The sequence below is a fragment of the Zootoca vivipara genome, chromosome 7 (genome assembly GCF_965207765.1).
Source record: "Zootoca vivipara chromosome 7, rZooViv2.hap1.1, whole genome shotgun sequence".
Taxonomy (NCBI): domain Eukaryota; kingdom Metazoa; phylum Chordata; class Lepidosauria; order Squamata; family Lacertidae; genus Zootoca; species Zootoca vivipara.
The window spans coordinates 78,605,300-78,630,194 of NC_142590.1; the positions used below are offsets into that span (position 1 = coordinate 78,605,300).

At 45.1% G+C, this 24,895-nt stretch overlaps 1 protein-coding gene across 7 annotated transcripts in view; it reads right to left on the reverse strand.

Moving 5' to 3' along the window:
- NFATC2 (nuclear factor of activated T cells 2) overlaps positions 1 to 24,895 on the reverse strand; it is a 138,799-nt gene that overhangs the window by 105,189 nt on the left and 8,715 nt on the right. For 3 of the 7 annotated variants that reach the window (XM_035121779.3, XM_035121780.3, XM_088674655.1), the window contains exons 1-3: positions 15,662 to 16,188; positions 1,963 to 3,001; positions 500 to 668 (exon numbers count right to left, since the gene is read on the reverse strand). In XM_035121779.3, coding sequence (XP_034977670.2) covers positions 500 to 668; positions 1,963 to 3,001; positions 15,662 to 15,794 — 1,341 coding nt within the window. In that variant the 5' untranslated portion in view covers positions 15,795 to 16,188. Of the gene's footprint in view, positions 1 to 499; positions 669 to 1,962; positions 3,002 to 15,661; positions 16,189 to 24,895 lie in introns of those variants that run through there. The other 4 variants (XM_088674657.1, XM_060277311.2, XM_060277310.2 and 1 more) reach the window with 3 other exon arrangements.

A 24,895-nucleotide genomic window follows, 5' to 3' on the forward strand; every position in this document is an offset into this window, starting at 1 on the left:
TCTCCTCACAATAACTTTTTTATTGTTGAAAAAATAAACCATAGAACAACCTTATGCCTGAATGTGAAGGCTTCTCTTAAAGTCAGGAATTTAAAATGACTTATAGGTGTCTCTAGACCAGGGCTGTTTTATAGGGAAGAGCTAGGTACCCAAGCAGTTTATAAAAACTGAAGTGCTACTCTCTCTCTCTCTCTCTCTCTCTCTCTCTCTCTCTCTCTCTCTCTCACACACACACACACACACACACATGCATGCAAACGATGAAATGAAAACAAGAGTCAGGAAAATGACTCCGTGGCCTGGCCTCCAAGTATTTGTAAAGTGGATAGAAGAACTATATCTTCCCAGACCAGTAGGAGACTACTGTCTGCTATCCATAAACACCTTTTATAAATATGTTGCACTAGCCAAACAATGTGCTGCTATGGCAGGTTGCCAAGAGGCACAGAGCTATCAAGAAGCTGTTGCAGTTCATCTTCTCCGAGAAAAAAGATCTTACCTGGACCACGGGGTGCCCCCCTGTTGGTGCTTTGACTGCCCCTCGGCTCCCTTCCGTCTCATAGTGGGCACGGTGGTGGGGTTTGGGCTGCACTTCGATCCGCAGCTCGTAAGAGCCAGAATGACTGGAGAGGGGCCATTCAAGTGGTGGGAGGGAGTGCACAGGAATGCTGTGGGCAGAGAAGAGGGACATTAAGTTGGAGAACGTCATTATGGAACGCGGGTTGGCTTTTTTCTTTCTTTCAAAAGAGGTCAGGGTGCACAGCCTCCATTAAGGAAAAACGGATGGGTTCGCCTTCCCTCAGAGAATTAGCACAGTGTCTGTCAGTGACTATGGATCACAATTACTTTATGGAGCCTCCAGATTTTGAGGCAGTAGGGAAAGGACTGTTGACTTCATGCCCTGTGTTATGGGTTCCTGGGGGCATCTGGTTGACTGCTGTGGAAAACAGGATGCTGGATGAAGTAAATAGGCTTTTGATCTGATCCAGCAAGGCCTCTCTTATGTTTGACTACACTAATGCAGGGAGGGGGAAGAGACAACACTGAATGGCAAAATTAGTGGGCAAGCAGAGATGCTTTAGTCTTGCTTCTCGCAAATGCTTCCGCTGGACATGCATAAACGATTCCCCCCCCTCTAAAAACAATTAAGTCCAGCTCAGCGAATGCTGGCTGGGGGAAAGACTTGAAAGGGAGAATTAGTGGGTACAGAAAGAGTTACGAACTCCTCTCTTATGTATGCCTAAGTGCTCCATCCCCACATTCTCAGTGTCTCATTAAAATCATATGTTTGCTAATATCTCCACCCTTTGAAACAGGTCCCTGGTAAAAATTTACCTCTACCAAATTATTTCTACTGTTTGGAGGTGGGCTTGTGCATGCGCAGAGATAAACAAGAACAGCAAACAAATCTAATGTGTACAAAGTGTACACTTATTGTCAGTTTAGAGAGATATGAGACTGCCTTATACCAAGTTAGATGATTGGTGCATCAAGTATTCCTACTTGGGAATAGCCGAGCATCCACTTTGCATGCAGAAGATCCCTGGTTCAATCTTAAGCATCCGCAAATGAAACTAGGATTGTCTCCTGATTTGGAGATTTCTGTCTGTTTGGAGCTAGATGGACCAATGATTTCAATGGGTCTACTCCCAGAGTGATTTAGCTGGATATCATCTCGTGTTTGGTGGACATAACATCTCCCAACGACCGGTTACATATCAGAATGCATCTTTCTGGATGCATCCGTAACATAATAACTGGCTGGCAACTCAAACAACAGGTCCTGTATTGCAGGAGCCATTTATAAAAAAAAAATTCATTGGGTATCACGGTGGTAGTTATTGTTTAGAAAGTAGACAAAGGCAGACCACCCCACACACATGCATAATGGAGGTTTGGGCTATCAGGACCAAATTCTTTCAAACCTGTTAGAAAGAGTGACCACAAGACATGCAAGCTTACCTGCAGATAGGTATTGCAGGCATCAGCTGCTTTGGCCAAGATGGTGGCACTAATAAGATAGACTCAGGTGGTGGGTTTCTCCGATCATCCTGCTCGCAAGGCCCAATGTATTCAATTGGCTGAAGCATGTGACATGGCATGCTGGCTTTGTGGGAAGACATCGGCGAAGGTTCCGGGCTGGTTCTCCATATTTTTGTGGGGACTCCGCAAGAGGGATCGGTGGTGAGGTTGCTCATTGCATCCATCAGGCTAGAAGAGGTGGATAGCTGGGTGTAAGTGATTGAAGAGCCGTCTTCTCTCAAGGGGATCTGGGGAGAGGCCTGCGGAGAGGGGGTCCTCGATTGCCGCGGAGAAGCGCAAGGTTGCTGACTCCCGTAGAGCTCGGGGCAAGGGTACTTCCGCTTTGCTCCTGGCGATGACGACCTTGAGTTGGGACGTGGAGATGTTGAACGTGGCCCCAAGCAGGTATCCTCCACGATGGTTGCTTGTGGGGACATTATTGGCGAGGTTCTAGGGGAATAATGAGCATGGGTGTTTTGAAACTGTGGACAAAGGTCATCACTAGGGCCATTATTTGGTGAAACGCATGGTGAGGTATAAGGAGAGAAATTTGTCTCTGAAATGAAGCTTGCAGAAGAGCCGCTGCTAGGAGGGCTCAGGCACAGCGGTTCTCGGTAGCTCTCAAAGCCAGGGACAGGCAGGGTAAACCTTGGGCTAGCAGTAGCTGAGTTGGACTGATGCTCTACCAATAGATCTGTGTCTCTGCTGCTGCTGAAGGGACCCCCCGAGTGAATCAGTTCATAAGATGGTGTTATCTCAATCCTAGGGCTCAAAGTAGGGGGACCGGCAGCCTTGCCCGGGTCCAAGTAGCATTTTGACCCTAGGCTATCTGGCTGTCCGTATCTGCCCATGTGATCTGCCGAAAGGCTAGGCAAAGCGAAGGGGGTGTATGGCTTGAGGCCATAATCCGAGACATCGTCATGAGGGTAAGTAACTCCAGAGGGTGGGCTGATGATTTTATGTGAAGGAGTCGGTTCTTCTGGAAAAAGAAGGGTGGCTTTTAAGACTAGACATACCACGGCAGAAGCTAAGCAATCACGGGTTAACAAGAAGGCATTAGCAACAGTGTGTTAGGAAAAGGTTGTAAAGATATTGCATATTTATATCGGTGGAAGGCTGCACATGGAAGTCTGCAATCAGCTGCTTCAAAGCTGGTCATTCTCAGAATAGAAGCAGCAGCAGCACCATCCTGAGATCATCCACAGCAGTGTCAAACCAGGGCAACTAAGCCCACAAACCTGACTCCTGGTACCACTTGGATCATTCTCAGAATGAGGCACTACTAGCCCAGTCTCTATTAAACCTGTAGCATTCCCATATAGCGGCCAGATCCAGAACACCCCTGCTTTATAACTGGCATATATTTGTGTTAGCACATTCTGGTGCCAACATAAGTTTTAAAAATGCCTTCCAGTGTTGCATTATCCAGGACATGGGCATATAACTCATTTTGTTTTGTATTATGAATCAAATATGAAATGCATAGAAGCCTTGGGCCCTCAGTCTGCCTAGGTGAATTGAGCTGAAGATTTTAACATTGTGTTTTCCGATATTGCCAAGAACTTGCTAGCTTTTAAATATGCAGAACCTTTTTATAAAAAAAAACAATGCTGAAAACTGCAGTCTAGCTGAAACAGAAGCAGGTTATTTTATAGCCTGCCTGTAAAAACTCAGTGACAGAAGGATGTGTGCATCTACTTGCATGCACCAGTAATTTTAGGATCACTGATTGTTACCCAAACCTGAATTCTGACATTCAAAACAGGTTGTAGAACTGAACCCTGGTGAGCGATCACACTAAATGAAGCACTGTGTAAATCAAAGATGACAAACTGGTTGCCCTCCAGGAGCTTCTGGACTGCAACTCACTGGTGGGATTTGGGATTCCAAAAACAGCTGGTTTCCCAGCCCTGGGACACAGACCCGTACCCTATTACTCTACTCCCTTGAACTATGGGACATGGCAGCCAATTTCCTGTCTATCCATTACAGGTATATTTCATGCATGCAGTCATATTTGCAGTTATGTTTATTCCTTAAAATGGAGATGGTAGGCTTTCGAATTGAAAATCTGCAAAATCCATGGTTTTACCTTCTAAAGTTCATATGTTGCAAATGTTTCCAACAAGAAATGGGTGACAGAGGGAATCCTCCTCCTTGGATTTATTTTGTGAGGTGTGTGGAGGGCCCCTTTTGGAATTGACAAAATATGCCTCTTTTCCCCTAGTCTCATATTTTACTTCAAATATTTTACAGACTGAGAAATGTTTCACTCAACACAATCTTGCCAGATACATTCTAGGCCCCCCACCACACCCCAACCCCAAGGCTGGAGAGAATTAAGGAAATCAAGTATTGCACAGTTCCATGTTTAATCTCGGACACAGCTTTATTTTATTCCAATAGATAAGAGGTGAACGTTTTATCTATGGCAATATAAAAGTGCATTCTTGGAAATGTTCAGATCTCATCTAAGTTAAAAATCCTATTGCCTTCCTCAATTTGACAGGAAATTTCTCCTTCATGTGGACAAGGATAATATTGAGAAAGACTACAATAAAGTTCTAAAAAGCATTTTTATATACTCCCTTTGAATTCTAGGGAACACAAATTTGGGTAGGCCAAACTAAGGGGCAGAAACCAATTCATTTTGCACTGACTAACTTCCAACAATGTGTTTAATGCAAATCATGATTCTGTTCACACTAGAGGTTTTCGTTGTTGTTGTTTGTTTGTTTGTTTGTTTGTTACATTTACTTCAGTCCCTATATATCATTGGACTACAGATTCCAGCATCCCCGACCATTGGCCATGCTGGTTGGGGCTGATGAGACAAGGAGTCCAACAAAATCCAGAGGGCCATGGCTTAGTCATTCATGCTTTACCATATATCAGCCACTCTCATCAAGGGCCACCTACTGTGTGACTATCTACACACAGCTTTTATTCATTTTCCTAAACAGGAGTGAGTACTTTTGTACCGGAAAAGTAACTGCAACATTTAAAACAGCCTGGGGATAGAGCATCTCTTAGGGTGAAACATCACATCCAATTTTTATTTTACACTGCCCAGAAGGAAACTGTTCAAATTGCTACAGTAATGGTTATAACCCAAATGAAATTTTGCATGTAGTGGTTTCTCCACTTGATTGCAGACCAGCCATGAATGCCTCCTATTGACATGCTGAATGTAGAATACGGTGTTGGCAGTGATACAACAAACTCCCTGGCAAAACTCATCTACCCTGCTCCAGTTCTGACTTGGAGGAAGGGCGTCAGCTAGCTTGCCTTCTTGCTGCTGTTCTTAGATGTGTCTTGGAGGTACATCACCTCTCCAAATCCCACAAGTGTAGAATAAATTGTGAAATCATTGCACAAGTTGTTATGGCCATAATGCATCTGTTTGTGACATCATAGTCTGCAGCCATGGGAACAGCTATGATGGTACAAGCTCAGCTTTGTTACTCTGCTGTGGAGTGGGAAGAAAAGGAGGCTGATTAGAACACAGCAGTTCCTGTCCTTAAGATTAAATCCCCTGATGTGGTTTCAATTTAATTAGCCAGTCCATACTTCATTGCCACCAAGACTGGGCACGTAATTAGCAAACACTCAGTCGTTGGTCATGCCAACCTGACTTGGCTCTGTAGGAGCTACCGTACTGCTGTTGTATTTTTAATGCAATTCTGGAAAGCACTACAGAACCAGCCAGCAGCCCAACCTAATTCAAGGCAGAAGGTGGTTTTCTAGAAGGCTTTTCCTCCGAGTCACATGGCAACTGCAGATCCACTAAGAGCACCTCTGCCAGTTAGCATGAAACAATTTAGTACGAAATTGGAGACACAACCACTCCCATGATGGGATCTCTGTAGTCCATAATCTAGCTGTAATCACAAACTAAAGATAGCACTCTTGAGAACAAAGGCAACTAAAACAAGACATACAGTAGCTGTTGGCGTTATACTACAATTAAAAACAATCCAGCACTCTTCATTTTAGACTCTAAAATTAGAGTGCCTACTTATGTGCACTCTGCTTTTCTTAAAATTAATAGTTTAACTTGCAATCAATTACCCAAATTGACGTTAGGGGGTGGGGGTGGGAGGAAGCATCATTTTGAGAAATGGGCATGTGTGAAAATAGTATTCTCACTTTACCCACAAGTGCCTGCAACATTTGTATTATCTCACTGCCCTTAATTTTGTTGAATAAAACATTCTGTTTAGGCCTTAGCATTTATTACTTTAAAGTAGAACCTCATCTCGCACATTTGTCTATCTGGAGGGAGGAGTCCTGAACAAAACCAAGGACAAAAACCAAGAAGTGTTAGATGCTCTTATTTGATTGAACAAATGCTTACTCTTATCTGTAATTTTCTTTAAAACACACACACACACACACACACACACACACACACACACACACACAAAATGCATTTTCAGCAGAAAGCGGCACTTCCCTGCAATAACAACTGCTACCAAACACAAGCTAGATCTCAGCTAGAACTAGCTAGGTGTCCACATCTTCAAAATGCTACTTGAAATTAACATCTAGCAAACCCAGCCTTCTGCCACCCAGCTCCTGATTTTGCCTTTTGAACGATCTGTCCTGGTCTTCGCATCTTAGCACAAACAGTCCATGGGAAGGCAGAAAGTGCCCGGCAGGCATCATTCTGCCTTGTTGTTTATTCTGAGAAGGTTGTTTGATACAAGATGTTGCCTGCATCCATTCTATGGGCTAGTTATAAGATTAGATAACAATTATCACATGCCCATTCTGAAGAATTAAAATTTACAAGCAAGAATAGCCCCCTACCCTGAGACTCTAAAGAAAAAAGAGCCGGTGGGATTGCACAAACTGTCTGATTATGGAGGGAAAGGTCTAAGTTTGAATTAAGAATGTGACATTTCTTAAGAGATCTAGATTATGAATTGGTTTCAGTAGCTTTGTCACATCAAGGTCAAAACACTAGGCTGGATTGCCAAATTTAATATATATCATTATTACATTTCTGCAGACCCTACCAACTTCTCTATCCTTCTTTCCTCCCTCTGCTTTCCCTACCCCGGGCATCTTGGGAAGTGTAATCATAAGCACCAGACTACAGAAACTCTGGGACATGGGTGGCATTGTGGTCTAAACCACAGAGCTTAGGGCTTGCCAATCAGAAAGTCGGCGGTTCGAATCCCCGCGATGGGGTGAGCTCCCGTTGCTCGGTCCCAGCTCCTGCCAACCTAGCAGTTCAAAAGCGCATCAAAGTGCAAGTAGATAAATAGATACCGCTCCGGCGGGAAGGTAAACGGCATTTCCGTGCACTGTTCTGGTTCACCAGAAGTGGCTTCGTCATGCTGGCCACATGACCCGGAAGCTGTCTGCAGACAAACGCTGGCTCCCTTGGCCAGTAAAGTGAGATGAGTGCCGCAACCCCAGAGTCATCTGTGACTGGACTTAATGGTCAGGGGTCCTTTTACCTTTACCTTTTTACAGAAACTCTAACAGGAACTTTTTAAGACTAATAAGGAAAGAAGCTGCAGTTATCACCATCCATTTCAAGTATTCAACATCCCTCATTTACAGTTTCAAGGTAATCCTTACAACAGCACTGCAAGACAAACCAGCATTATTCCACGTGTTGCATATGGAGGTGAGGGCATCAGGCTTGGAGACCTGCCTAATTGAGTTTGTGTGGCAGCTGTGAGGTTTGGTGTGCAGACATCCAGCTCAATGCTTTTTGGTATCATGCTATGCCATCTCTTATCATGTTGCCGCAGTTGTCTGCATGAGATGGCCAGCACTAATAAAACGCCGTGGACAGTTGGTTGCATGAGATGGCTAGCGCAGATCGGCTGTTGTGGAGAATAGTTTCTTATTATAGGAACAAAAAATTATCAATGGAGATAAACATATCAAAGGAAACCTTATCACTTGGGTCACACGCTGTCTGGGCCCTACCACTTCAGGTGGCAAGTGAGGGCTTGCATTGCTGGCTGTTCCTTTATACAAAATACCCTGCAAAGAACTAGATGTGGAGAAGATGCATTAGTTTTCTCCCTGACACTCTGGTTACCTTATGTGGAATTCTTTATTTATTGCTGTAGTAGAGGACCATTCAGTTATGACAGCCTTCACCTGAAATGGTACAGTCCACCGCCAAGTGAGAAATAGGCTTGGGGAAACTACAACCCCATTTTAAAATATCCCCCTGTTCTTACAACTCACTGGCCTAAGCATTCTAGACCAGAGGTCTGAACTTTCCTCAAAGTAAAGGTCATAAGGATTGTCCTACTGGACTATGTCAAAGTTTCATCTAGTCCACCTTTCTCCAATATGGCACCTCTGAACATTGGACAACCATTCCCATTAGCCCTAGACAGCACAGCCAATGGAAAAGGATGATGGGAGTGGTAGTACAAAACATCTGGAAGATATCAGGTTGGGGAAGGCTCATCTTCCCAACGGTAGTCCGCCAGATGCCTTTGCGTGCTCCCGAACAGGATGCAATTTATAGCCTGCTGCTTGTTCCCAGCATGTAGTACTCCTGAATGATCCTGAACATGCAAAGAAATCTTCCCATAGGAAGCACAGGTAGTTGCTAGGAGACAAGTGTTTCCTTAACTACTTTATGGCACTGCAGCTTGGGTGTATGTCTTGGGATATCCTATGCCTATCACCATCATCATAATTTATTATTTGTACCCCACCCATCTGGCTGGGTTTCACCAGCCACTCTGGGCAGCTTCCAACCAAGATTAAAATACATTAAAATGTCACACATTAAAAACTTCCCTAAATAGGGCTGCCTTCAGATATTTTCTACATGTCAAGTAGTTGTTTATCACTTTGACATCTGATGGGGGGGGGGCGTTCCACAGGGAGGTTGCCACTACCAAGAAGGCCCGCTGCCTGGTTCCCTGTAACTTGGTATCTCGCAACGAGGGAACCGCCAGAAGGCCCTCGGCGCTGGACCTCAGTGTCTGGGCAGAACGATGGGGGTAGAGACGCTCCTTCAGGTATACTAGGCCAAGGCTGTTTAGGGCTTTAAAGGTCAGCACCAACACTTTGAATTGTGCTCAGAAACGTACTGGGAGCCAATGTAGGTCTTTCAGGACCAGTGTTATATGGTCTCGGCGGCTGCTCCCAGTCACCAGTCTAACTGCTGCATTCTGGATTAGTTGCATTTTCCAGGTCACCTTCAAAGGTAGCTCCACATAGAGCGCATTGCAGTAGTCCAAGCGGGAGATAACTAGAGCATGCACCACTCTGGCAAGACAGTCCACAGGCAGGTAGGGTCTCAGCCTGCGTACCAGATGGAGCTGGTAGACAGCTGCCCTGGATACGGAACGGACCTGGGCCTCCATGGACAGCTGTGAGTCCAAAATGACTCCCAGGCTGCACACCTGGTCCTTCAGGGGCACAGTTACCCCATTCAGGACCAGGGAGTCCTCCACACCAGTCCGCCCCCTGTCCCCCAAGAACAGTACGAGAATATCTGTACAGGAACTTGTACATGCAGTATTTACTAAAGCATATGTGCAAATGGGAATCCCCACCGATTCCTACCAATGCAGATCCCTGTGCCCTCCCAAAATACTTTTGTATGGATTGGACGGCTCTAAGGAAAGACCTGGAATATGGAGTGCAGTAGTGGGGGAGGGATAAGGCTACAATCTACCTCTGCCCAATTCTACCCACCCACCCCCAACTCCTTATCACAGTTCTTTTGGGGAGTCTCCCAACCCTCAGGACAGGCTTCTGGGGGGCTTTACAGGGATGAAATGGGAAGGGTGAGGGACAAGGAATTTCTCACACACAGCCAAGCTTGCACTCTAACCCAGTGTTTTCCAAACTTGGGACTCCAGCTGTTTTTGGACTACAACTCCCATAATCCCTAGCGAGCAAGGCCAGTGGTCAGGGATGATGGGAATTGTAGTCTGAAAACAGCTGGAGACCCAAGTTTGGGAAACACGGGTCTAACTAAACGGGATGCAATTTAATATGTTTATTCAAGACAAGGTGGGAGTTGCAGGCTAAATTGTCTTTTCTTAGGGCTTTCCCCATCCCCGCAAATATCACTGGATGTCTCAGGTTCCTGGCCAGCTGCTGCATGTGAGAACTGACTCTACTGAGAAGCAGTGAATTCAAGGTGACTTCAGACAACATGACCGTTTTGCCTGTAGTGTTCGATATGCAGAGCCCCCTTCACACATGCAAGTATTCTGCTGCTGTTGCAGGCTTCAACGGACGAACACACGCATGTGAACCAACCTTAAGTTGCATGCAAAGAGGCTCCATCTAAGTTGGAAAACATCGTTTGGATGCAGTATGAGAACTTTCAGAGGAAGAAGAAAAGGCCTGGGCTCATGACCCTCTGCTATGGTTACGTTTCTGGCAAACATCCCCAAACTGCAAGTAAGCAGCTTCAGTTCAGATGCAACTAACATCAGTTAGGGAACAGACAACTTCCACAACTGCCAGGCACACTTAGACATGTGGACTGAAGCTTCTTCTTCTTCGTCGTCGTCTTTTAATTTCCATCTCTTTGTAAACATGCTTTAATCTTAGTACATTAAAGATCACTGATGTACAAAGGATTACTTACAGACTCATAATGGTGTCTTTTGAAAGACAAGGAATGTCCTCCAGATTATAAGTTTCGTTGTGATCTCCCTTACACTAATTATTTCCATCTTGAAAATATACAAAATTAATAATAATCACTGTATCCTGGCATTCAGTGCAAGTAAAGCTGTCTCTGGAGGGCTCTTCCTACTCTCTGCAACGGCATATTCTTCTCAACATCAAGTGTGGGCAAAATGTTTGCACACAATCATTGCAATATTAGAATGGTGTGTAACTGTTAATTCCTTCCTCCAAGAAACTTGGGGTGTGTGTGTGTGACACATATGGTCCCTACTCCATTTTATCCTCAGAACAACCCCGTAATGCAGGTTAAGCTGGTCACTCATTGAGCTTATTGTGACTAAAGCAGGGATTTGAACCCAAGCCTCCCTGGTCAAACTCCAACACATTAGCCCCAATACCACAGGTGTGGGTGTGATTGAAATGCTGTATGTTGGATGTTTGCAAGGACACGGCAGTGCAAAGGTGTGGATCACCATGAACAAATGCATTGTATGCATCTGGGAGAAATGAGCGATTTGTGCTTTAAAACTCCTGTGTGTTCAAATAACAGACCTACCCATCAACTCCCCTTTGCTTTGCATTTATTCTAAGGGCTTTGTGTGCTTGTCTCAGTAATTCCAACCCTAAGCATGTTTTCTCAGAAGTAAGTCCCATTGAGGCCAGTGGGGTTTACTCCTAAGTAAGTGCTCCCAAGATTAAAGCCTGACTTAAAGCCTGATTTGAACATGGGACTTTTCAGCTCATGGCTCAGTCTCTTACCTATTTATTTATTTATTTATTTGCCTATTTATTTATTTATTTATTTATTTATTTATTTATTTGTAAATAAAAAACAAGCACTGTGCTATTAAAGATGTGGGGGGGGGCACACAAACACACACACACATATCCAATTCAACTAAATTCCACTACAACACCTTAAAAATATCTCAGGTGTACTGTATAAAGCTAGCAAGATAGAAGGGATTTGCAGCAGTGCGAAGTTTCAGGCTCCCTAATAAATGCGTTTCAGACTTTTAACCTTGCTTTTGCTTTTGCTTTTAAAAAAAGTCACAGTTGTGTTTTGTTTTTGTTTTGTTCTTTTACTTTTTCTTACAACAAACATAAAAGGAATTTATGCACAAACAAGCTTCACAGGCTTCTGTAAAAAAAAAAAATTAAACGTGCTAATTTCTCTTGGCCCGTCACTGAAAATGTAAATTAGCAACTACAGTTGCTTTTATTGCACTGGAAAAGATATTCTCAGTCACGGTTTTGGCACTGTAAGAGTACATGATTTTAGAGTATTCTTAGCCACGCTCATTGCCTTCACTCATTCAAAGGCACCCTTCACTACACTCACTAAAGCAGCGTGCTCAAAAGCCATAATGCACTTTTAACAATCTTAGATTGAAATCCCAATACTACTTACAGTATTGTATTTTAAATTACTGTAAAGCACATCCAGCTGCGCTACCTCCTGTTTCCATACAGAAGAAAATAGCAAAAGTTCCCTTAGCCTATCTTGATGCCACTACGTACTCAAAATAAACACTTCAAAGCTATGCTGAACTGCACTTCTTACAGTGATAAGTCCAGATCTGCCCCCCAGCTGTGTCAAAGAATCATAGAATTGTAGAGCTGTTGGAAGGGACCCTGATCCCACACCCTGAAATGCAGGAATCCTTTGCCCAATGTCATGTGAGGCTCAAACCCACGACCCTGAGATTAGGAGTCTCATGCTCTACTGACTGAGCCACGAGCTGCGATCCAATGAAGATCAGCATAGGATGTCCTCAGCTTCTACTACAAGCAGTAGTGTTATACATTCAAACAGGCCATTGAATGCTGCAATATCATGTTCCATTCTAAGGTTCCAAAGCGGGCAGTGTGTGTTTCCAAAAAGGTAAGCGGAGAAATAATAATGAAATCAAAGAAAGCCACACCAAATATCAGAGCCAGACATTGCCTTGGAGAAAGTTCAAGTTTTAATTTAATTGCTTATGGAAAGGGTGATGGGGCTACAGTAAATAATATCTCCCTACATGTCCTTGCTTGTCTGAGTTTGATGGTCTGTATTGGAATCACAATTGAGGTGCTATATTTCAGGCTAAAGGTCTTAGGGCCCAAGTCATAAAATTCCTCCTGTATGAACACATACACTCCTCTCTTGGGGAAGGATCATAGCTCAGTGTGTCTCTGCCTTGTAAGCAGAATGTCTCAAGTTCAAACCCCAGCATCTCCAATAGGCATAGCTGCCAAGTTATCCCTTTTTTAAAGGGATTTTCCCTTATGCTGAATAGGCTTCCTCGTGAGAAAAGGGAAAACTTGGCAGCTATGCCAATAGGGTTGGGGGAGACTCCTTCCTGCCTGAAATCCTGGAGGGCCGCTGCCAGTCAGTGTAGACCAGGGGTCCCCAAACTAAGGCCCAGGGCCAGATGCGGCCCAATTGCCTTCTAAATCCGGCCCGCGGATGGTCTGGGAATCAGCATGTTTTTACATGAGTAGAATGTGTCGTTTTATTTAAAATGCATCTCTGGGTTATTTGTGGGGCCTGCCTGGTGTTTTTTACAAGAGTAGAATGTGTCCTTTTATTTAAAATGCCTCTCTGAGTTATTTGTGGGGCATAGGAATTCATTCATATTTTTTTCCAAAATATAGTCCGGCCCCCCACAAGGACTGAGGGACAGTGGACCGGCCCCCTGCTGGAAAAGTTTGCTGACCCCTGGTGTAGACCATACACAACTAGGTGGACCAAACAACTGACATGGTACAAGGCACCTTCCAATGTTCCTAAGATGGGCACTCTTCCCTATCCCCATTGTTTGGGAGGCAAGATTGGTTAGGGTACCAGTTGGTAGGACTGGGTCACAAATTCACCTGTGGCAAGTTGGATCAGCAGCACTAGCAGCATAGACCCCACTGTAAGGTGGAGCTGCACCGTTTCGGGGGGGGGGGAAGGAGAGTCATTAAGGCTGCAATCCTATACCCATTTTCCTGGAAGTACGCCACACTAAACTCCATGGGACTTTTTTTCAGATTGCAGTGTAAGACCTATTCATGGAGTCTGATCCTTGAAAGAAAAGTGACTATTCCATGATGGGAAACAATGTTATCATTTCAGGTTGCTATAATACATAATGCAGATGAGACCCAACGCAGCATGAAAAAATGTCCACTTGTGTAAAGGGGCTGCTCCTTTTTTTCCTCCCCCATGCACCCCCCCCCAAAGATGTTCCAGAGGGTTGGTGGACCCTGTGGAGCAGATTTTGAGGGGTGCATGAGGGTTGAAGAAAAGAAACTGGAAGTCCCATTGTGCAAGCAGATTTCCATTTTGCAAACAGGTGGAAATAATTGGATGTTGCCCATAGTGGAACATGTTGTCTTTTTCATGTGTTCGGATCGGACTATCACGTTCCAGTTTTGTTTAAAGAAATATGGTGCAGGACATACACAGCCCTGGCTCAAGAAAGCTTATTAAAACTTCAGGGTATCAGCATGAAGTGGTGACTTGTGGAGTCACTGGTGACCACTAAGTTGACCATGGGTTAATTGGTTACCACCCTGCATCAACAGGGAAGTTCCATGCCAGATACTGGATTCTAACATTCTTTAAAAGTACCCGCAGTACTATTTCACATATGACATTTTTCCAAACATAGACGTACCATGAAGGAAGGAAACACATGGGCCATGCATGTTTAACATGTTTGCACACTGGAGGCACAATGCAGCCTCTCAGCAGATCCAAAAGTGTGTGGGCAATATTTACCTTAGATGACACAAAACATGGGAAAGATGCGGGCATTTTCTGACATCCAATTGTTTGGAGAACGTGTATGATTTTTGTTGTTGTTCTTTATATATATATTTATTTATTTATACCCTGCTTTATTCCCTGTTGGGACTCAAGGCAGCTTAGAGATCAAAAATAAGAACCGCCAAAAACATAAATAAATAAATAGCCCTAGCACAGACATTATCTGAGTATCCATGGCATCTTCTTACAAACATAACATGTTAAATTGCATGTGCTTTTGTGCAAAGCAGTAGAGCCCTGTCATTTAGCTACACAATAATCCACAGCATAAAGCAAGCAATTTTTTTAAAATAATAATAATAACGGAAACCATGGTCTAATAATAATGTATGTATGCACTGTTGCCATTTCTACAGATTAATCAGCATCACTCACTATGGGTCTGTACTGTATATTGTAACAGCCCTAATGCCTACAATACAACCGACAGGCGCCATTAAACTATGATATCCACAAGCTGAAAGACAACCACATTATATATCAATATAGTTAAATACTTGGGCAGAGAACAGCCCTCTGATCTGCCGCAGTGCCATGACAGTATATTTTATCTACAGGTAGGTAGCCGTGTTGGTCTGGTGTAGTCGAAACAAAATTAAAAAAAAATTCCTTCCACTACCACCTTAGAGTCCAACTAAGTTTCTTAGTTGGTCTCTAAGGTGCTACTGGAAGGAATTTTTTTTATTTAGTATATTTTATCGTTTATTTTCTTAGTTACTTAAAACTTCTGCCACACACACACACCCCTAACGCGTTGCTCATCCTCATAAGAACCTGCACAATTAGAACTTCTGATCATCCATCCCTTTGGAGAGATGAAGAAAAATGTAGCCACAGAGGAAGGCTGGTGGCAGAAAGGTAAACTTCCATTGCCACAAGTGATTCCCATCCAACTCCAGCCAACCTCCTAACGCTTCCCTGTCGCCCTCTTTAGTGCCAACTGGAGAAAACAACTCTTTCCTGTGCGGCCGTGCAGTACAGCTTTCCTCTCTCTCAGATACAGACAGTTCCCTGACCAAGTGCCAAAAAAACATTGTTTTATTCCAGGCACCCGCCCATGATAGCAGGTAGCGCTATCCCTACCCCTTTGGCGCCACGAATTCACCAAGGTAGCATCCAGTGCAGCCGCACAGCAAGGTCTTTGGAGGGGAGGGAGGACTTCATGAAACGAAATAAGAACAGAGGCGAGAAGCCACAAACCTGCTATCGGGTTCGTGTAGTCATAATCAAATAAAATGGAGAAGTCCAGCTCTTCCTGAGGGCTGATGTTGGGATTCGGAGCGGGGTCTCCGAGCTGGGAGTTCGGCTCAGAACTTTTTGGACCGGAAGCCATCAGGAGATCTGTCGGTGGCCTCTTTATTGTGAAAAGGGGGCCCAAAGGAGAGCGGGAAAGGAAACTCTCGCTTTCCCTCTACAATAAAAGTAAATGAAAAATCCCAAGCGTGCCCCCCTCTCCCTTCCCCAAATGAAAAGCCCTTTCTCAGTGGAACCAGAAAAGCAGAGTCCGAGGTTCTCTTTACGCGTCTGGGATTTCCCACCCGCGCAGCCCGCTTGACTCTCTCAGGAGGAGCGAGTTTCGAGCTCCCTGCCCCTCGTCTCGTGTGATCGAAGATGCGCTCGCAAGGCGAACGGGGAAGCCACCACCGGCCCGCCCTAGCTCGGCTCCTGGCCCCTGGCGCGCCGCGGCCGCTGCACACACCGAGAGCGCGAAGGCGGCGAGATGCACAGTGGGGACTTCCTGCTCGAAGCGGCCACCTGCGCCCGGGAGGCGGGACCGGCCTCGAGCCGGCGAGGGGGGGGGAGGCGGCGGGAGGAGCGCAGGCAGCCGCCCCAGCCTCGAGCGGAGGTCGGCAGCTTTCCCCAACCTGGTGCCCTGAGGATGCTCGGCAGCGCAAGTTCCGCCAGCCCCAGCCAGCCATCAGGCAAGGCCACGCTGGCTGGGGCGCGATGGGAGTTGTAGTCCAAAACATCTTCAGGGCAGCAGGTTGGAGGAGGGTGGTTTGAGAAATGGGGGTGTGGGTGGGTTTAGAGAACTGAACCAGAGGGAAAGAATTTGCATTAATAGTTTTTGTTTTTTATTTGTACCCCACTCATATGACTTGGTTGCCCCAGCCACTCTGGGCAGCTTCCAACTTACATAGCAACATAATAAAACATGAAACATTAAAAACTTCCCTATAAGTTCAGGTGTCTTCTGAAGGTTGTATGTTACTTATCTCCTTGACATCTGATGGGAGGGTGTTCCACCCAAAAAAAGGCCCTCTGCCTGGTTCCCTGTAACCTCACTTCTCGCAGGGAGGGAACCGCCAGAAAACCCTTGGAGCTGGACCTCAGGGTCCAGGCTGAACAATGGGGGTGGAGATGCTCCTTCAGGTATACAGAACCATTTGGGGCTTTAAAGGTCAGCACCAACACTTTGATTTGTGCTCCAAAACACACTTTAAAGAAGTGGGGAGCATGCAGTAGTTGGTGGTGTGCAATACCTGTATTAAGGCTGCCATAGGATGCTGCCATAGACACAGAAGGCAGGGCTCAGGCACTTTTACAGGGCCAAGCATGGGTGAAATCCCACCTTCTACACAACTGTTAAAGCTGCAGGAGTGCTGTCTTTTCCTTTTCGTTTGGCCACCCGCGTCTGTCAAATTGCCACCCACCTTCCCCTTTGGAGATGCAGAAATCCATCAGGTGAAGTTTTTCCTTGTGTGGAGGTGCGCTGACAGAGGTTGGGTTCCTGCCATGCAGCTGCTAAATGGAACAGGAGCTGTGTTTAGCCTGTGGCTGTTTTCCCCCCTTAATTTCTTTGTATGTGCTGGTAGTGGAGACGACTGGTAAACATGGGAAGGAGATGTGTAGCTGTGGGAATGGATTTTCGAGGGACGCGAGGCTGTATTTAAAAAACAAATCATATCCTTAAATTGTCAAAAAAAATAATCAAATATCAACCATTATGAAACAGCCTTCAAGCTCCACCCCGCCATGTCTTTACACAAACATGGGAGATGAGAGCATGCATATTCATGCATTTATTTATTTAAAATCTTTATAAGCTGCCTTTATGAGTAAATCAGGCTCAGTGAGGCTTGCACATGCCTATCTCTATGTGAAATTAGGTACAGAAGTACTGTACTAGAAAGGCAGAATGAGTGATTCCAGATGTGCTCCCAGGATCCCTTGCAACATTACAAAGGATGCTGGGAAGACATGGTGAGCTGCTGTGCATGATCTAAGGCTTGGCATCCGGGCCCAATTCAAAGTGCTGGTTTTGACCTGTAAAGACTTGTGGAGCTGAGGATCCCAATACCTCAAGTACCTTAGGTTTTAACGGCAAAAACTGGTGTGGTTTGGGTTCGTTCCCCCCCCCACTCCTAGAGTGGCTTGTACAGTCCAGTTGACCAGACGAGAGGAAATGATGACCAGAGAACCAAGATAGGACTTGCTATTGGTATAAAAGAGACTGGAGAAAGCTGCTACATTTTCTTAAAAGCCTTACTCCAAAGTATTTGAATTGATTCAAGGGAAATGGTTCCTTCCAGAATTTTATCTGACTATTGCATCAAACACTGAACATTAAAACAGGGTGGGGGTGGGGGGGGGAGGAACCAGCCTAGGTCACAATTTGCCATACTGAGATCCAGCACCGAGGGCGTTCTGGAGGCTCCCTCATTGCAAGAAGTGAGGCTACAGGGAACCAGACAGAGGGCCTTCTCGGTAGTGGCACCCGCCCTGTGGAACGCTTTCTCGGTAGTGGCACTTCTCGGTAGTGGCCTTCTCAGTAGTGGCACCCACCCTGTGGAACGCCCTCCCAGCAGATGTCAAGGCAATAAGCAACTATCTTACTTTTAGAAGACAACTGAAGGCGGCCCTGTTTAGGGAAGTTTTTAATGTTTGATGCTGTACTGTTTTTAATATTCGGTTGGAAGCCTCCCAGAGTGGCTGGGGAAACCCAGCCAGATGGCGGGGTATAAATAATAAATTATTATTGTTGTTGTTGTTATTGTTATTTAGCATCAGTTCTCTTGAAGGACAATATAACAAGGCTGCCCATCTTACAGTGACAATTCGCACACTTAAATATCCTAATTGTTTTTAAATCCCAGGGCTTTTAGTCAGCAATAATCTACCCCTCTATAATTTGTATGACATTTGTGGATGGCCTCCCATAATCAGCATCGTAAAAATGAAATGGAACAAAGTACAGCAACAGAAGCCAATGTTTATAGTGCTTTCACACTTACTGAACTTCCATACACAATCATGTTTTGACTGCAGCTATAAAATTTTAGCGGTAGGACTTCTGAGCTTACTTGTTTGTTTTTTTAAAAAAACAGACACATTCATTTTCACAGCAGTCTTAAAACATATGCATGTATGGATGGTTAGGTGCATGTCTATGGTTCCACCAAGCCAAGTGCATGGAGGAATCCTAGATGTCTTAGAGCCAAGCTTGTACCACAGCAGCAAAACAGGCATGCCTGTCTAACATTATAATCCTCAGCCAGCCCTTGTTCCTTTTCCTCCTGTTTATTACTGCTTTCTATTGCTGCCCTCTGACCCACTGCCAATATTCAGATTGTAAGGTCCTTGGGTTCAAGGGCCTGTCCTTATTTTTGCTCTGTAAAGGGTAATGTGAATTGAGGAAGAAGATGCTGATAATAAACAGACTAGACTTAAGTCATGTTTGCTGGCTTTTTCACAAGAGGCAGTTAAACTAGCTCTTAAACGTCCCCGTATCTTTATAATGATGAATCATACTGATTTTTATGCACTTTCTAGGATGTGCCCCCAAGCTAGAATATGATCTCAGGTGCTAGGATTCCCTACAGAAATGATAATTGAAGATAGGTAATACATCAAAGTGCAAGTAGATAAACGAATGCTTAACGAATGCCCTGCTTAACGAAATTTCCGCTTAACGAAAGGATTTTTCGAGTGGAGGTTGCCTCGCTAGACGAATGCGTTTTACGAAAAATTCATCTAGTGAATCGCGGTTTCCCATAGGAATGCATTGAAATTCAATTAATGTGTTCCTATGGGCAAAAAAAAAATTCCAATTTTTTTTCCAGTGCATTCCTATGGGATTCGCTAGACGAATTTTTCGCTGTAAGAAAAGACCCGTGGAACGAATTAATTTCGTCTAGCGAGGCACCACTGTACCTTCCAGCTGGAAGGTAAACTGCGTTTCCGTGCGCTGCTCTGGTTCGCCAGAAGCAGCTTTGTCATGCTGGCCACATGACCCGGAAGCTGTCTGCGGACAAACGCCGGCTCCCTCGGCCTATAGAGCGAGATGAGCGCCGCAACCCCAGAGTCGGACACAACTGGACCTGATGGTCAGGGGCCCCTTTACCTTTACCTTTAATATAGGTACACCTTTATGATGGAGGAAGATGGGCCCGCTGATATGGTCAGGTTAAATAGGGACTGTCATTCAAATGTTTTAAAAGGCAGTTCCTTCATTTCATGCAGAATTAACCATGCACGCAACTTTACTATTTTTAGCACTACGTCATGCATAAGTATCAAAAGTATCCCTTAGGAGATGAGACAATACTGAAGTGCAAGGATAACATTTTGATTACTAAGCAATAATTGCCTTTCATGTTCATCAAGGGGTATCACTTTTTGATGTCTGCAAAGCCAGTGGGTCAAAATTAGTGCTGGTTTTCTTCCACTATTACACACTAAGGATTGGGGATAAGTTATGAAGTGTGGAAACATTTGCTTGAGACACAGCATGGTGAAGAGCTTAGTGTCAGAGCATGACTGTGCACACACTATACAGTTGAAGCTCATTCAAAGCACCTTCTTTCCTTCAAAGAATTCTGGGCACTGTAGTTTGTTAAGCAATGCTGGGAAATGTAATTCTGTGAGGCGGAGAACTACCTTGCCCAGAGTTCTTTGAGAGGAAGATCGTGCTTTGAATGTGCTTTAAAGGAATAGTGTCTACACAGCCCAGGACAAGGGAGATGATGGTTCAAATCAACACCCAGTCATGAAGATGTGAGTGACCTTGAACCAGCGTCCATCACTTGAACCAGCGTCCATCACTCAGCCTAACCTGAGCCTAACCCACAAGGTGGGTGAGAGTTATATAAACTGATCTGAATTCCTTCAAGTAAGGCTGTGATATAACAAAATAATAATAATAATAAATAATTGTTTATGTTCAGAATAGTTATTTTCAATATAATACTTAGCACGCCATCAATATTTCCATCACTAATGAAGAACAAGACTCCAGTTTCTATTCACTGAATAGTTACACCCCAATAATAGCTCCTTAGGAGGTAAATTAATAAAAATTATGTTTGGACCCTCATAATCATATATCTAATTATCACATTATTATTTTGAACTGATAATCATGTGATACAATAATTTTGAATATTTTGTTTGAATGTGCCCTCTAGTGGTGAGTTTTAGTTTTTATCAAGTCTGGCAAATATTATTATTATTATTATTATTATTATTATTATTATTATTATTACCTCCCACCACACAAGAGAAGCAAACAAAATACTCAATGCACAAAATGGTTGAGTTGATTTCCTCATACTAAAATGCAATCCATTAATTGAGGCTGACTGCCATACGAAGGATTACAATTGACGCTTATTGGCTAGTGACTCTGTGACACTTCCTTTGTGGTTTGGCTCACTTGCTTGAGCCACTCAGAATCACCTACTCTCTGCATGGTGGTCTGGGTTAACTTTATATGAGGCTTGATGTGTGGAAGATAGTACCCTGGAGCAGTGTGGGTGGACCTTGATGGCTCTCTGACCCCATCCAACTGCACAGTTCTCATTAATCAGGTTTTAGAAGCTGATTTTTCAGTGCCAGCTCTAGGTTTTAAGGGCCATTGGACAAGTGGTGCTGAGTGCCCCCCTCCCTGAGTGGCCGGCATCCACTATTTTCCAGAGGGAGGAGACCAGGCATGCAAAGCTTCCTGAGCCATCTGTTGCTCTCCTCACTGTTTGGCCACTTGGAGAGGGCAGATGAACCTGCAGCAACAACAAGGAAGAGGAGAAACTGCAACAGATGGCTCCAGAGATTAGCAGCAAGCCTATTGTGGCTTTGGGCGAGCCTCAGCATGGGCCTGATGATGCCAACCTCTTATATTACCTTTCTTTATAGGTTGCAACATCCATCAGAATGATTTCTATCTGAAAATGGAAAGCAGGTAAGATAACATTGGCCTGACAGAGATGGCCAAACAACCAGACGACAACTTCCCATGAGGCACGACATCACTGTGGTGCCATTTTTAGGCTGCAACCGTGCCACTATTATCCTGTGTGAATTATGCCAGGGACTGCAGCCCTGGAGATGATGTTGGACTCAACCCAGCTAGCATGGTCAATATCCAGGGACAGAGGGCCAAAGGATACCTGGCCCTGAATAAGGCCTCGGATGGTTTTGGATTTGGAAGAATATACCTTGCAGAGCAGGGGTGCCAACTTGAATAAAATATTGGAGGGGGGAGGCAGGTAAGCCCCACCCTGAAAAATTGATCACATAACACGGTGCACAAACATCATTCAAATGATAATGCCATCAACGGGGTGGGGAGTCCCCTCAGCTAGTTTATTGTTGGCTCCTATGTTGCAGAGAGTTTCTGCGTACAATCAGTTAATGGCACATCACAGTTTCCAGCCAAGAGGGAAGCCCATTATAATTATATACTGGTAAAAGCAAAACATACACATTGAAGGAACATAGACATATAGAGAAAGCATCTTATTTCAAGTCCATCTTTTTTTTATTTAAAAAAATCAATTTTGGGGTTGGTCTGAGTCACAGATATTTCTCCCAATCTAAGGCACAGTGTGGTTTGGGTAAGAAAAGCCAATGGGAAAAAATTACTCATAATCTCCATGTTCCCATTAAAAATGCTGAAGGCAGCCTTGAAAACCAATGGAATGTACATATCATACTAAAAAGTATATATTAAGCCAAATAGTGGGAAAGACTTCCGAAGATATTATTATCCCAAGCCAGTTCTCCAAAGAGGCGAGTGACGAAATTATTTTAGTTGAGCAAGAAAGTTTGCTCAACTCCGTTTGTCTCTTGAATGTGATTTTTTTGCTAAGACTTTGCCAACGAATTGCAGCATTAGGCGTTTTTAGGACAACAATTCTCCCTCTTGGATGTAAGCCCCACTGACATGAACTGTAAAGCTTTATTGATGTGCATTTATTGCTGCCAGTTCACTAGGTGGTAACCTTGGGTGACAAAAAAAAATGGGTGGCAAAATTCGAAAGGCAGCAAATGATGGTGATGGTGGTGTTAAAAGAGCAAGCAAATGTCGGTTTCAGGTTGTCTTTGTTATCCAGAATGTGCCACCACACATTAATCTGAGGAAAAAACTCCCAAGCAGGTATTGGCAGGAATAGCAGCTCCAGCCTCAGAGATCTTGTCAGAGCCCAAGAGGCTGGTGCTGAGAAGGAGGAGGAGGTGTTCAGTGTTCCCCAAGATAGTGCCATCCCAAAATGTTGTGGGGCTACAGCTTCCATCAGCCCCAAAGAGCAGAGGCAATGGGTGGGGATCCCTAGGGCTGATAGGAGTTGTGGTCCGAAATCTCTCGAGGGCAAGCCACTTGGAGAACTTGAGAAACTTCTCTGCTAACAGCAACAGACCTCCCGTTGCCAAGGCTCAGAATTGTGGTGGGTGGGAAGTAGATTTTCTGATAAATCTTGCACCACTTTTTTGCTTTCCCCTCAGTGGATGCGGGTGGCGCTGTGGGTTAAACCACAGAACCTAGGGCTTGCCAATCAGAAGGTCGGTTGTTCTAATCCCTGCGAAGGGATGAGCTCCCGTTGCTCGGTCCCAGCTCCTGCCAACCTAGCAGTTCGAAAGCACATCAAAGTGCAAGTAAATAAAGAGGTACCGCTCCAGCGGGAAGGTAAACAGTGTTTCTGTGCGCTGCTCTGGTTTGCCAGAAGCAGCTTTGCCATGCTGGCCATATGACCTGGAAGCTGTACGCCGGCTCCCTCGGCCAATAATGCGAGATGAGCGCGCAACCCCAGAGTCGGTCACGACTGGACCTAATAGTCAGGGGTCCCTTTACACCTTTACAGTGGAGAAAGTCTGGCACCATTGACTCTTATGAGAGACACGTGACAGACTTGCGCTTGTCTATTCAGAAATAACTCCATTATTCTCATGGCAATGGTGCTTTCCAGATAAAGGATACTTAGGGCTGCAGCCTCCCAGGGAGCTAAGTGGAGGGGACAAATCCTGCCTTTTTACTGTTGATGTGAAGCAGGGACAGCTCACTGGAGTGATTGCACTGCAAAGCCTCTGGAACTCAGCGAGACTTGCTTTTGTCTGTTAGGTGATCACAGCTGATGGTCTCAGCCTGGCCAGTCCAGCAGTTTCGGGGGGGGGCGCTGTGAGCCACCCCATAGGGAGGGAGACCATCCCTCATGCTGACTTGCCTGCACGAGGACCATCTCCAGCTCCTCTCTTCACTTCATTGTGTTGGGATGGGAGAGTTATATGCACTGCACCCTAAGCTGTTGCCAGTCTGCATCCACTGGAGGTTTTTTTGGGGGGAGGGCAGGCAGCAGAGGTGGCTCTAAGAGAGGGTCGCACTGGGCATGGAGGTTATGGGGCACTAGAGCAGGTTCTGCCACTATTATTCCAATGGAAGGTGAGAGGCAGGGCGGCACTGGATTTTGGCATCGCACAGGGAGCCACTGAAAACTGAGACACCAAGGTCCGCCACTAGGGACAGACTAAGCATCTGTCTCCTGGTGCCCCATGGCATGTGGATAACCAGCCTTTCATTGACAACTAACAATACAAACACAGTACCCAATGCAGTCACACAGGACCAAGTGCCAACACCTTGCACTGACTCCACCCCCAATTCTGGGTGGTGCTGTGGTCTAAACCATTGAGCCTCTTGGGCTTGCTGATTGGAATGTCGGCGGTTCGAATCCCCGCGACGGGGTGAGCTCCCGTTGCTCTGTCCCAGCTCCTGCCAACCTAGCAGTTCAAAAGCATGTCAGTGCAAGTAGATAAATAGGTACCGCTGCGGCGGGAAGGTAAACGGCATTTCCGTGTGTTCTGGTTTCCGTCACGGTGCTCTGTTGCACCAGTAGTGGTTTAGTCCTGCTGGCCACATGACCCAGAAAGCTGTCTGTGGATAAACGCTTGCTCCCTCGGCCTGTAAAGTGAGCTGAGGGCTGCAACCTCATAGTCACCTTTGACTGGACTTAACTGTCCAGGGGTCCTTTACCATTTTTTTATTTCTGTGGAAAAGGGAAACAGGACAAAGTCTGAAGTGGCAGGTGGGAGGGGGGTCTCTCCTCCCCTTCTCACTTTACTCTATTACCATGTTCAAGGGGTTGTGGGCAAGGCAGCTAATGAGGCCCAGCCTACTTGTCCTGGAATGAACATAATGATTGTTCCAGATTGAAGAGGGCGATGCTC